This window comes from Barbatula barbatula (assembly GCF_947034865.1).
Source record: "Barbatula barbatula genome assembly, chromosome: 8".
Classification (NCBI taxonomy): Eukaryota; Metazoa; Chordata; class Actinopteri; order Cypriniformes; family Nemacheilidae; genus Barbatula; species Barbatula barbatula.
In genome coordinates this window covers 3,620,791-3,635,338 of record NC_136771.1, presented here as the reverse complement: position 1 = coordinate 3,635,338, position 14,548 = coordinate 3,620,791, and the positions used below count along the sequence as shown (strand labels likewise).

The window sequence follows — 14,548 nt, the reverse complement described above, 5'->3', positions numbered from 1 at the left end:
TATGACAGTGTTGAATTTTTGCTTCAGAAAAACGTACACATCACCCTGCTTGCAATTTGTATCATATTTTTTGACTGTAGGGGTTTCGGTGAAATATACATTGACCTATTTGTGCATGTGAAAATGAGAGAGAGAGGGTAGACTTTTTCTGAATATCTGCTTAAGTGTTCTGTGATGGACAGAGGGAGCCTTTGAACTTCAAGGAAGTGAAGAATACCAGGTGTGGACAAATGAAAAAAAAAGAAAACTAGGTACACTAACCCTCTCTCTTGCCTCAACGAGTAGTGGTTTAGCTTTTGTTGAAACTAGTTACTTTGTATTAGCACCTATTGTACTATTGCTCTTTGTATGACATATTGCTTATTACTCCCTGAACTCTTTGTAAGTCGCTTTGGATAAAAGCATCTGCTAAATGTAAATGTCTTAACATGTTTAAAGCAAACTAAACCAACTCTTATTCTCAGTTTAGGACATACGATCACTAAAGCAATGTTAGACAAATCGCAATATTTTACATATAACGTATTGTTCTTCACAACATTAACGGACACATTTAAGGGCTTTCAAAAATTTACAATATTTAGCAAAATGTTGACATAAACAGGCACAACGCGACAAAGAAACATTAGAAACACATTAGAACACATTATAATTTCAAATTCACATTGGATGCGGAGCGACACGACAAACCCAGGAACAAGCAGGTTGTCATGTTGCGCCTGTCGCGTCCGGTGTAGACACGGTGTTACAGAAACAAACACTCTGGTAAAAAAGTTTTGGCCTCAACAACATATCTGTCCAGCAGTTCCGGTTAAAGGCATCTTGCATAATTTGTCGTAGATCCAGAATTCAATACATTCTGACTAGAGACCATTCCTTGCTCTAAAGACTTTTTATAATCAAGATCTAAGTTTTAATCTTTTAGTGTCAGGGAAATATGCACACTGTAAAAACAAACTGTTGGTTAAAAATCCAGTTGATCTGTGCCATATAGGGTACTTATGGGTGAAATTTGCAGCATCACAAACTCAAAGAGAAACTGTTACCGAGGCACATTTCTGACCTTCTATAAATTTTAGTCTTGCAACATCTGCTCACATAGAAAATGAGGAAGAAGGAAAAATAGAACAATGGATAAATGTTCCTTATTTTTTGTCTCATATCTATTTCACCTTCAGTTGGTTATTTTATTTTTCTGTAAGATTTGTGAAGTCACTCAGCGGAATATATAGTTATGTATTTGTACACACATGAAAGGGAAGTCTGGTTCTGAAGATCTGTTTTAAGTGCCGTGTGGTCAGAAGAAAAGCGTTGGAATTCAGAGAGGAAATAGAGAGACAGACGTCTCCACAGCACACAGTAAATCTGCTCCTTTACTCAGTTTAGGACATATTACCATCATAAAAGACTACAATATAGCAAGGTGAGATGTATATTACATACAGTAAATATATACATATTCATGGTTTTACTTTGTATAAAGGGTTTTAACACAATTGGATAAACAGAGGAAAACATAATATTAAAACTGTGTGATTTCATTACTTCTTTGCAGTTACGGTAATACATGCAATTCCTGCTTTTTGTTATATAAAAGTCATGCAAAATTTGTATAATGGTTTTAATGTCTTTCAGAATGTTTCTTCTTCTTTTGTGTCACATTTTTCTTGTAAATTCTGGTGAGTTGACATATCATTTCTGCCTAGTACAAATACGCATTTTGTAAAACTTACACACAAAACGTCAATACTCAATTTTACGTTTTTTTAGGAACGTGCAGCCAACCATGGGCAGTAAATTACTTGAACAAAATGAAATGTGTCCTTAGAGGTTCAACAACGTTTCTGTCCGGCGATTTCACATACCCCGAGGATCTCACCCTCACCGACAGCTTCTGGACTGTAGATCCGGTTAAAGGCAAGGCAACGCCTGATCTGTCTAAAGAGCCAGAATATAAAGACAGAGTTGAATACTTTCACAGTAAAGACCGAAACCTTGTCCTCAAACTAAGTGGTACAGCATATGAGGATGAAAAAATGTACTGCATCAGAATCGTGACGGATAAAGAAACAGAAAAATATCTGGGTTATCCTGGAGTGGAGCTGAAAGTGACAGGTACAGTAAAACTAAAGTAGCGTGAATGACAGAGTACTCATACACGCACAACTCCATGTTTTTATGTTTTCACAGAGCTCAACGTGAAGGTTCCTGAAGAGGTCTTAGAGGGAAATTCTGCAGTCTTGTTTTGTACATCCACCTGCAACTTTGCAAGCAATACAGAATACCGGTGGTACAAAAACAAAAGGCCTTTATCAGAATCATTCAGAACAAAACAACTGTCTCTGTATCCGGTCAGTAGTGATGATGCAGGAGAATACAGCTGTGCACTGAGAAAACATGAAGATCTGCCCTCTCCTGCTCTCACTCTCAATGTCAGATGTGAGTTCATCCTTTCATTTTACCTTCTAGGATTTATTAAAAACTATTAAGCAAGTGACGTAACATATAGACTATTTTACATTAATTGTGAACCGTACAGATCCACCAAAGAAAACCACAGTGTCCATCAGCTCATCCGGTGAAATAGTGGAGGGTGATTCAGTGACTCTGACCTGCACCTGTGAATCAAATCCACCTGTTCACAACTTCACCTGGTTTACGAAGAATCAAACATCATCTGTTGGATCTGGACAGAGTTTCAGAGCTCTAGAGAATGGATGGTTTTACTGTGTGGCTCAGAATAAATATGGATCTCAGAGATCCGCCGCTGTGTCTGTTATGTCAGGAGGTGTGTTGAAAACATTCTGGGATGCTGTGTGTATCGGCTCGGTTTCTTGGATGTATTATCGGCTGTATTTCTTCTCAGGTGGACGGAGTAAAGTTTTGCACATAACTGCAGGAATCGTGACTGCGCTTTTCTGCAGCTGCGCTGTTATTGTGTTAATAAGAATCGTAAGGTAAGACGAAACTCTAAAATAAACTTTGTATGAGGTTCTATACATTTGACTCGTATATGTAAATAATAACAGAATTTGGATAAATTGTTGTTGAGTAAAATATTGTGTTTAAACTGTAAAGTGTTCCCGTGGATTGTGAATCCTATTTGTTTTGGCTCCAGGAGAAAAACAGCGGATTCTGGAGTCAGTAACGGATCAAAACAGGCAAGTCTTTCACCTAAGAGACGTTTACTTAAATTGCAAAAGCATTCCAACTATACAGTTTATCAGTTCCCTGGGAATCAAACCCGTGACCTTTGTGTTGATATATTGCCATACATAGTTAAGCCACAGAAACATGACATTGTTATATTAACAGCAAAATATATAAGTTCTTCCGCGACCGTTTCATCTGACTTGACTGCAGTTAACTTCCCGTCTGTGTTTGGCCAGTGTCTAATAATACAACTTTTTATATTTGATTTAATAAAATGTATGTTACATTTAAGTATTATTATATAATACTTGTATTAAATAAAGATTTCTTGAATTTTGTTGAATTTAAAACGGGCCCTGTAGTTTGGTCGCATTTTAACAAACCGTATGGTACATTGGCATCTAGCGGTATTTTTTAGCCAAGTAACAGTTCTTCTCGGTTTCTTTTGCGTGTTTGCATTCTATCGTTTGTGAATGTGTACCGGTGTGAAGTGAAGTGCAGTCCACGAACGCACACGCTACGCAGTAACATTTATTTATGTTTTCACTTTGAAACCATCCATTTACATGTGTCTTTTCAGCAGAACGTCATCGTGACAACGACAGATCAGATACCTGCGCATCCCACCGCATCAGCTTCAAAGCAAGTCAATCAGAATGATTGTTACGCCAGCATTGTCCATCATAAACCCAGCGCACTCAGCAGAGATCAGACTGCAGATGATGAAGAGGTTCAGTACGCCAGTGTCCATCACTACAAAAACACAAAGAACAATAAGGAAGAAGCTGAATCTCACTATGGAAATATTAGCAACCGCTATCCTGCTATTTCATCCAGGTAAGAGACATGTTGCTCATGTTGCTCATAATCATCCAAACTCTACAATATTCAAGTGCAAATGACTAAAACCAAGCTGTAAGTTTCAATGCAAAGTGTGAGTAGGCTTTCTCCAACTTATTTGATTATTTCTTTGGAGCAGATCTAATGCTGGACTGGTGGAAGACTCCTCGGTCATCTACAGTGGCATAAAGTCACATAAAAACATCATCCGATGACTTAAAACAAACTCCATCGTGGAACTTTTAAACTCAATAAAACCAAGTAGCTTTGTAATAAAAAGCACAATGTTAAGTTACATGACCATCTTCCAAGTACAAACCCTTTCAAGACATATAGCCAAATGTTTTGCACATGCCAAGCACAACAGGATGATGTGCAGTTTTACTTGACCACCAGCAGAGGGCGTCAGCGCAAGACTCAGTCACACGTTCACTCTTTTCAGACACATGATCCCTTCATTATGAGACTTCATAGAAAATCTCATAGAAACTAGAGAGATATTTGCACTCATTTAATACACGACACGAGAATAAGAAATTAAACATAAACTGCGATGAATGAAGTCTTAGGCCGTTTACTTTAAAAATGTAAAAGTAAGTAAATTGGTTTCATGTCTGCACATGTCTGATAAAATCACAAATGTTTACTTCACAGCTATTGACAAAACACGTGATATTTTCTTTATATCTCACACTTGCAGTAAAACGTTGGATGCATATGATGCTGGAGTTGATGCACACAACGTTTTAGACACGCCCCTTGCACAGTATTTATACGTTTATTGTTTTTTATCTTTGTGTACTGTGTAGATCCTGTACATTTATTTGTGACCGATAAAGTTTATCAAATGCATTCTAGACATTCTTTGCAATGTATTTTTGTGGATTTCTTTGAACTGTGTTGGATCACACCATTACCCAGCCAGCAATGACATGTGGGGCCCAGATGAGTTAAGTACGGGTTCCATGGTTACCGTGTGGGCATGGGCTTTGGCTGGGTGAAATCAGCGGGTCCCATGTAGGTTTTGTAGTATGAGTCCCACATAGGAAGCCCATATGAGCTAATTACATGGGCCCCATAAGGGACAGGCATGGGCCAATTGGGCATGGGTTTGAACTGAGAACACATATATGGGTCCTGCATATCATTTTCATGGGCCAAGTGGGCATGGGTTTGAACTGGGAACACATATATGGGTCCTGCATGGTATATTAATGGGCCAAGTGGCCATGGGTTTGATCTGTGAACATATAAATGGGTCCTGCGTGGCATATTTATGGGCCAAGTGGCCATGGGTTTGATCTGGGAAAAAATATATGGGTTTTCAGTACTCTTTCCACCACTGCCTGTTATGCACACAACACCTGATTAGGCTCATTCATAATAAAGCCAGCGAAGCAGTTAACGTTTGTTAATTCTCTCACATATCCTTTAATTTACGAATTTTACAGTATTTAATTGTTATTTGGTCACGCAGTTCTTAGGACATCTATAAGGGGCCTGTAATGCAAAGACCTTGTTTCGCGCTCAAAACGTTAACTGCTCATTCGGAAAGCACTGCTGCTAGCTGTGACTTCGAGGAGAAATTCATATCAGACATTCACAAATTGAGGTAAGTTGAAATATTATGTTGCCAGAAAAATAACACCGCATATTGTACAGTGAGAGGTTGGACAATAATTCATATATCACGATATACTTTTATTCAATAACGGTGGTATGAGTTTTAAACACATTTCCGATATTTTAGCTTACCACATATGGAAATGTGTTTTACTTGACTGAATGATTTGAAGAGTTGCAAGTTGGAGCAAAAAAGAACATCGCTAAATTGACTTATGCTCCTTTGTTTTTAGGTGCACTGAAGAGTAATGCAATCACTCAAAATGTGAACCGCAAAGAAGTGGAAATGGCGCTGGGGAAGTGGTTTACCGGCGCACGTGACCGTGGAGGGGAGAGGGCTGCAAGAGCCCATAGAGAAAAAGGAGCGTCCACCACACAGACGCCATGAGTGTATTTTTTGGAGAGTTTTTTTTTTAAGGATATTATTGATTTATTTACCGGTATGTTGTGACTTTTAAAGATTATGTTTGTTGTTTAATGTAACAATTTTGTATTATTGTATATTTTGGAGAGATGTTTTTTTTTAAATATAGTTTTGATTTGTTTACATGTGACATTTAAATTATTTTTTAAAGATCATTTTTGTTGTTCAATTTGACAATAAATATCTTGCAGTTCTTATATTCACTCTTCGTTTTTAGTTTTTCTTAGATTGTTTCCTTAAACCATTTGGCATGGTTGGGCTTAGATAGGCCTTGCATCAATTGCCCACTTAGGACCCACATAAGATCCTTACAGAGCCCATTTAAGCCCATAGGGGCATTCACGGTTGAATCCTGGTGCAAGCCCACTTTAAACCCCTTTAGGCAGGTGGGGCCCAAATTACAGGTCCCACTTAAAACCCATCTGGGCATCCACGGCTGGCCCCTGTGTGGATCCCGGGTGCAAGACCATTTTAAACGCCCTATAAGCAGGTGGGGCCCAAATGGGTCTGTCATGAATTGCCCAGTTAAGATCCCACATAACACCCTTATAGATCCCTTTTAAAGCCCACGTGGGCATCCATGGCTGGATCCTGGGTGCAAACCCCTTTGGGCAGGTGGGGCCCAAATGGGTCTGACATGAATTGCCCAATTAAGACCCATGCGGTACCCTTACAGGTCCCACTTTTAATACGTCTGGGCTTCCACGGCTTGCCCCAATGTGGATCCCGGGTGCAAGCCCATAATGGGGCCCACATTTGCCGCCCATGAAGCCCTCATCTGGGCCCCACATGTCATTGCTGGCTGGGTACGAGTAAGTCTCAGAATGGTGGTACTGTCGCTTTAAGATCTGATGGGGAAACCTGTGACTTTTGCTCACATTTAGATCAAAGAAAGACTTCAAAGTTTCGCCTCTGCTCTTTAGAGGAAACATAATGCACATGTGAAAAGTGAAAAGACAAATTAAACAATAGAAGACAAATGACAACCAATACACGATGGGTCTGTTATTATAGGAACCGCATCAGTAAACCGGATATAAATCTTAGAAAATCGTATCTATTACGATTGCTTTCATTACAATACACATGTTCTCAGGTTAGTTATGTAAGTCATATACTAACATTATTTATTGTGGTGTGTAGTCTGACAAAATACATCTTCTGTCAAGATGCATACTCTCATGTCTTTTGCAGTCATTTCCTGTGCCCCCCCTCTGCTCGGAGTGAGGAAAAAACTGCTCAGTGTCACCTCATCTTAAAATAAAAGGTGTTTACCACAAAATGATCAGAGGTTGAACTACACAATGCTGTGGTCTGTCAGTCATTTAGTGTTTGTCATTGACTTCCAAGTGAACCAGGTAAGAGCATCACTCTTCACTATTGGGTTCTTAGAGTTGTGAGATAAAACATTAATTTAACCTAAATTATTACAAAATATTTCAAACACCTGCAGTTAAAATGTAAAAGACTAGATAAGTCGGCATGTACTTTGCATACGGCTAAACAGCACAGACAGTATGATGCACTGCTGACCGGACCTTCAATTTAACATGATTAAATGTTTTTGTCTTTCTTTATGTGACCAAATTTATATTAGACTCATTTTTGTATCAATTTACACTTTGATTTAATAAGAAGTTTATAACACAATGGCCGTTGCTGTCTGTAAGAATGTTTAGATCAGGGTGTCTGATTCTGCTCCTGGTTTAGGGCTCAGGTATTTTCAGAGCATGCTCAAAATTCTTTAAAGTCAGCATACTTTAGAGTCGTCGGACCTTAAGAAAAGTTTTGTTTCGAGAACATTCCCAGAGTCCCTGCTGGCGTCGAATACATTTCCAGAACGTTTCGATATGGTCACACTGTGGAGGTTTTGTAAAAGGTGTGGGGATGTTATTTGGTGGACCTTCACAGAACATTCATGACGTTCTCTGAACGTATAAGGGACCCCGGAGAGCAAGCTAACAGGTACAAATCATATTGAATCAATATCCCTTCTTCACCCGCTATTCATTTGAAAATTTAGAATTTCAACAAACCAACATTGCTGTGATCAGTGTTTGCTTCGGTTGGGTTCTTTGACTCTGGATTTTTATTTGTCTCAGAACTGTTTTCTACAAGAACACTTGTGCATTGTCGAAGGATAAAACAGAAAAAGTTTTTTTGCTTTTACAATACATGCAATAACAAATACAAAAATTTAAAGCAATAATGGAGTTATTAAGGCAAAATGAATGCACATTTCCTATTTTTAAAAAAAGTGTTAAGTACTGCGACACTACCAAAAAATGTACAAACAAACTTGGCAAAGGTGACAAAAAATTGTGGTTTGATTAAATTTCTTTCATGTTTTAACATTAACTGCAGGTGTAAAGGTGATATTGATAGTCAATTTGTCATTTAAAAGTAATAAAATGACATTCCTGGGACATGACCGTTACATTGCCAGATGGCAATAACCAAAAGGACAAATAAATAACTGGTAATCGCAGGCAGGCAACATTGTAGTTTGGTCCCCTGAAGGTCCTTTAAATGTTATGAGAATGTCCTATAGTAAAGGTCCCCTATACATTCAGAGAACGTCCTGAAAGTTCTGTGAAGGTCCACCAAATAACATCCCCACACCCTTAAAAAAAATGTCTAAACAATTCTAAGGTGGTAGGCAAATGAGGTCATATGGGTGTTGCAGGGGGGCTCTAAAGTGTCCCGTGTTCAATAGCACATGAAGTTGATGCATAGATCGATGCACAATAATAATTATCGGCACATGTATGACATTTGTCACATATTTAGTTTTATTCGATCTGACCGATTTTTGCACTGACATTCTATAGCTCAGCCTAACAGGAAGCGGTGAAAGTGATGTGCATGCAGTAAAGTTTGAAATGCTCTCATATCCTGTGTGTATATTATATTTAAATACCACTAAACATAAGGCATCTTAAAATGGTTGATTCTGGTTTCCACATTGTATTGTGTCAGTGTAAAAGCGCTTTATATTTTTGTTGTAATGTGAATTGCGTCGTAATGCAGGTGTGGCTGTGGTGATGTCAATAAGAATGGCTCCTCCTCTTCCTCTAATCCTTCTGCTCGTGTTTACAGGTGAGTCATTATTACTCACATTAGATAAAGTTGGGTTTGTGTTTTAGCTTTCACCTTTAGATGTCCCTTTATGTTTTTACATACATCCGTTTCTTTGAATGTATAGAATTACATTTCATCGTTAATTCCTTACAGTATAGATCATATTTATATTATATTTGTCTCAGCATTGCTTCTCGTTCTACGGAAAAGGCTCCTCAATGTACAATGTTCAAAATTCATTTGTTGTGTTTCAGGGGGTTGTAGTAGCGGTGGTGGTGGTTGGAGTGTGACTTACATCTCTTCACACATCTGTGCACTAGAGGGCTCATCTTTGGTAATCCCATGCACTTATACATACCCTTCTGGACATCAGGTCAAGGAAGCGTTCTGGACCAGAACAACATCGGGAACAGGAATAGTGCCTCCAAATCTGATTCAATATCTGGGAGACAAACAGCACAACTGCACTGTCAGACTGACTCATGTGAAACAGACAGATCCACGCATGTACATTTTCAAAATTATATCTAATATAAAAAACAAGACATGGATTGGGAAACCTGGAGTGACTCTTAACGTCACCGGTAATCTTTGCCCTGTTTCTGTATTTATATCAGTGAATTGTTTCCGATTCCAGCTCGTTTTAATTTGGCTGTAGTGATGTTTATCTAAAGTACGCTCTTGTTTTAAGATCTGCAGGTGGAGGCTTCCAAGAAAGTGAAAGTAGGCGATTCAGTCACTCTGACATGTAAAACCACCTGCAGACTGACTGACACATCAACATTCATCTGGTTAAAAAACATGAAGTCATTGCGTAATGAAGACACTGATACACTCGTCCTGCCTTCAGTCAGAAGAGAGGATGCAGGCATCTATAGCTGTAGTGTGCAAGGACACGATCTCATATCTCCTGAATATTATCTCAATGTCATGCGTGAGTAAATTTTCAGTCATTCTGAATGGTATTAAAACGTCCTCAAAACGAATGTTCCACTTATTTTAGATCCTCCAGAGAAGACTCTGGTGGTTGTGAGTCCTTCTGGTGAAATAGTGGAGGGTGATTCAGTGAATCTGACCTGCAGCAGTGATGCCAACCCGCCTGTTCAAAAACACACCTGGTTTAAGGAAAAATCAACTATAGGATCTGGAAACATCTACAGGATCACAACTATCAGATCAGATCACGGTGGAGAATACAAGTGCAAGGTCTCCAATGCCCATGGAATGAAATACTCAAATGCTGTGATTTTAAATGTCACGTGTAAGTCAAAGACCATTCAGTAATAGATCAGCAATAGTTACACAAAAGCTTTGTCATTTTCTTTTCATCTGTTGTAGATGCACCAAGGAACGTCTCAGCGTCCATCAGTTCTTCTGGTGTAATAGTGGAGGGTGATCCAGTGAATCTGACCTGCAGCAGTGAATCAAATCCACCTGTTCACATCTACAGCTGGTTTAAAGAGACTCAAACATCATCTGTTGGATCTGGACAGAGTTTCAGAGCTCTAGAGAATGGACTGTTTTATTGTGTGGCTCAGAATAAACACGGATCTCAGAGATCAGCAGCCGTGGCAGTCATGTTTGATGGTGGGTGTCATTCTCAGAGTAGACTCCTCGAAGTTCTTTTTACCTTTTACTTCGGTACATATTTTGAAGAATGTCGATAACCAAACAACACTGAACTCCATTGACGTCCATTGTATAGAAACAGCTGTATTGTGTAGATCACTCTGTGATTCCCCTCTTTTCTTTACAGGCGGACAAAACACTCTCCTGTATTGCGTTGCTGGGATCATAACTGGACTTGGAGGCTTATTATTAGTTTTCATGATTTTATTTATTTGGTAAGTTCATTGTGTACATAAAGTAATAAAGAATGCATGTTTTTGATTTGTTTTCACAATTGTTTACACAGTAGGAAAAACCAAAGATCTAAAAACATCAGGGGAGAGCAGGAGAATGATTCAACAAATCAAGACATGTCAAAGACGGTACAGGTCTTCATGACAATGGACGACATTTAGATGTGTTTTTCAAGCGCAATACAACGTAACATAAGTTCCTTTTAAGGATATCATTCTTTCTCTTTTATTCAGTATGATGACCACAGCAAAAACATATACACAAATGTCATCCCTGCGTGCAGCATCTCTCAAAGCGTCTGTGAATCTCTAACAGTAAGTGTAAAATACTGTATGTGTAGCTTGACATCATCGTGGATTATTTCCTCCCTCCATAATTAATGATAATAAAAATACGTCAGATGTGAATGGGACCAGTGGAAATTAAAAAGTTTGATCTTATACAGTATGTGAATAGGTTTTCTCAATTTTTTAGGATGTTGAGTGCAATTATAACATATACAAAAACCTCGACCCAGTAGACATGTGCCCTGAAGATGATGTGTACTGTACACCTGATGTACTTGTAAGTTGACCTTAAAACGTAAAGTACTTAAAAATAATTTGTGTTTTCGTTCGTGTTTTGTAAATATGCATTTTATTTTATGCATTGCTAATTTTCTTTTAAGCATCTGCAAGACTTATTTTTGCATCCTCTCTTGGATGAAAGCGTATGCCAAATGCGTAAATGTAAATGTACAAGAAAGTATCAGATGTTTTAGCTTTATTTTGGTAAATTATCTTGTAAATGATGATTCTGTCATTTTCTCTCTTTCCTCTAGTATGATGACCCCAGTGAGTGTATGTACAGCAATGTGCAGATCCTTTGAATCAAACATATTCTGTAAAAACTGAGATAATCCATTGGACTAAAAGAAAAAAATTGTGACATTTCAGTTGTGTTATTTCTATCAGCGTCAGGCTCCGTTGAATATTTGGAGCTTTAAATGTTTCTGTTTCACGAAAAGTTATTGTAAAAAAAATGTACCTATATATATATATATATATATATATGTTGATGTTACACTTTTTGTTAGCTTTGGGATTTTTAACACGATTGCAATGCATGATTGTAGATTAAAGTTGACTCCTTGATATAACTTGATCTTTTGTTTTTGCTCAGTTGGCTTAGTTGAGTTGAAAGTCTAAATCTATTTGTGTTGCAAAAATTTGAATCAAATAACGGCTGCAAGGGTGTATCTTTGGTTAAAGTAAGTAGGGGGGGACACCAATGGGCACCTGTAGAAACAACATGGCGAATTCCATGCAAGGGGACCAAAGACACGCAAACCGAATATTTTGGATAATAAACTGCAAGTTGAAGGATGTACTGTTACTCCAACAAATACAGTAAAATATCTAGGCGTTATATTAGACAGCAACCTGTCATTTCAAAATCACATCTCAAATGTCACAAAAACAGCCATTTTCCACCAAAGAAATGTTGCCAAGTTATGAAATATTCTATGTGTTGCTGACGCGGAGAAGCTTATTCATGCATTTATGACCTCAAAACTTGACTACTGTAATGCGCTACTTAGTGGTTGTCCTGCATCATCAATAAACAAACTACAGTTAGTTCAGAACGCAGCTGCCAGAGTTCTAACCAGGTCCAGAAAATACGATCATATAACCAAATTATATTATAAGCCAAACATTCACTTAATGCAAAATATGCTAAATAAACATCCGGGAGACTGCTGACATTAGATATTATTTACTAGGAGTTTATAAAACAAGTTAAACTATTCAAGTACTGCGTTTTACCTTTTTTGTGTTATTTTATTTCCCCTGTAAAGCTGCTTTGGAACAATGCACATTGTGAAAGCGCTATATAAATAAAATGTACTTGAATTGAATGACGACAGACCTACAAGTTCTACATAAGTTGCTTCATATCCTTTGGCTGATATTTCCTGCCGTCCTTCTTAGGTAAAGAAATGTGCAGTGTTCAGCATTAACATCGTGTGCATCCCCTCATCTTAAAATAAAAGCTGTTAACCACATGATCAGAGGTTGAGCGACATAATGCTAGTCTGCCGGTCATTAATTGTTTATTCTTGGCTTCAAGTGAAACAGGAAAGAGCCTCATTCTCCGCTATTGGGTTGATAAAAGTTGTGTTTTACTAAGTCACAAAGTGCGAATTAAACATTTAAAAGATGTTTCACATGTAAAAGATTACTGATGCAGAGTTAAAAAGTTTAACCTGAATAATTACAAAGACTACATGCGCTTAAAATAAAAAAAGATCATTATCTAAAAGACTTCATGGACCTCGCATGCATATACGGCTAAACTGGAAATCATTTTGTATTTTTAATCATTTCTTATGTGAGCATTTCATTAAAACTGGTCTCCATTTAATGTCAATGTGCATTGAGTTTAAAAGAGATTTGTGACACGGAGGCCATGTCTTGTCTCTGGTTGGGGTCTTTTCGTGATGTAAAGGTTTAGATCAGCGTCTGTTCATGTTCCTGGTTTAGCACCGAATGTGTAAAGGGCTCTGTTATCTTCCTAAGGATAGATTTTTCTAAGATTTCAAAGCATTTTGAAGTATTTAACACGCAGAAAAATTCTTGAAAGTTGGCGAGTTCTTCAGAGTCAAAGGTTGGCATTTGGGCAACAAAAATACTCAAAAACATTTGTCAGCTTTAAAAACGTTCATTATTTCATGTAGGTGTGGCTGTGGTGATGTCAGTCGGAATGGCTCCTCCCCTTCCACTGATCCTTTTGCTCATGTTTCCAGTCATCGCTGTTTATTACTCACTTTAAATAAAGTTGGTTTTGTTTTTAGCATTATAGCTCAAATAGGTTTTGACATGGTTTGTGTTTGATTGTGTTTTTCATTAATTTCATTGAACATAGTGAATCACGTCTTATTGTGCAGCTTTTAGTTTTGCCTATTTGTTTTATTTTTATATCCACGGACTTCAGTGAATCTGACCTCCAGCAGTGAATCAAATCCACCTCTTCACATCTACATCATGGCCGCCATCTACACTTCTTGCTACTCAAACGCAGTAACATGTGTTAACCACATATCCTGCATAGAGAAGAACCGCCCACCTTATTTACATACAGATACAGAAATAAATAAATGTAGAAATAAAGACAAAAATGAAGAATTACAAAAATGGTACAACATTGATATTTTTGACAGATTTATTTATTTGCGCATTTATATATTTATTTACTCATTGATTTAATTATTTATACATTTCTTCATGTATTTATCTTTTTATTTCTGCGTGAATTTATTTATGCATGTATTTATTTTTTCATTGATTTATTTATACTTCTGCATTTATGCATTCCTTTTAGTTATTCAGTCATTGTTCGAAGGAAGTCTTCCCTTCCAGAAAAAAGAGCCAATTGGCACGAGTCATGAAAGACTGATTATATTCTGGGGCGGCGCTTTACATAGTGTTTTATGAGGCATAATGTGAGTTTAGGAAACATTCATGCGGGTACAGTTGATCTCAGGTTGGTCGGAGATTTAGGGATTTTTGCCAGCGGTTTTAGAAG

General features: G+C 37.7%; 2 protein-coding genes across 2 annotated transcripts; both read left to right on the top strand.

Annotated features, from left to right (window-relative positions):
• Positions 1-1,287: 1,287 nt before the first annotated feature.
• Positions 1,288-4,913, top strand: LOC306897148 (sialic acid-binding Ig-like lectin 16). Its single transcript, XM_079461654.1, has 8 exons — positions 1,288-1,423; positions 1,829-2,115; positions 2,191-2,439; positions 2,540-2,788; positions 2,867-2,957; positions 3,119-3,161; positions 3,737-3,990; positions 4,133-4,913. The coding sequence occupies exons 2-8, from the start codon at positions 2,037-2,039 to the stop codon at positions 4,206-4,208; spliced, it is 1,041 nt and encodes a 346-aa protein (XP_079317780.1). The 5' UTR covers positions 1,288-1,423; positions 1,829-2,036; the 3' UTR covers positions 4,209-4,913.
• A 4,183-nt stretch (positions 4,914-9,096) lies between these two features.
• LOC306897087 (B-cell receptor CD22-like) lies at positions 9,097-12,089 on the top strand (the record flags this gene model as incomplete). The annotated part of the gene is made up of 10 exons (XM_079461566.1): positions 9,097-9,139; positions 9,376-9,705; positions 9,813-10,055; positions 10,125-10,382; positions 10,460-10,708; positions 10,878-10,965; positions 11,037-11,112; positions 11,218-11,298; positions 11,459-11,548; positions 11,805-12,089. The coding sequence occupies 10 exons, from the start codon at positions 9,097-9,099 to the stop codon at positions 11,850-11,852; spliced, it is 1,506 nt and encodes a 501-aa protein (XP_079317692.1). The 3' UTR covers positions 11,853-12,089.
• Positions 12,090-14,548: the final 2,459 nt, after the last annotated feature.

Excerpts from the sequence above, each read along its gene's own strand:
- LOC306897148 (XM_079461654.1), top strand. The coding sequence starts at position 2,037 with ATGTACTGCATCAGAATCGTGACGGATAAAGAAACAGAAAAATATCTG. Across the intron at positions 2,440-2,539 it reads TCTCACTCTCAATGTCAGAT|ATCCACCAAAGAAAACCACA; the intron begins GTGAGTTCATCC and ends TGAACCGTACAG. Across the intron at positions 2,958-3,118 it reads GTGTTAATAAGAATCGTAAG|GAGAAAAACAGCGGATTCTG; the intron begins GTAAGACGAAAC and ends TTTTGGCTCCAG.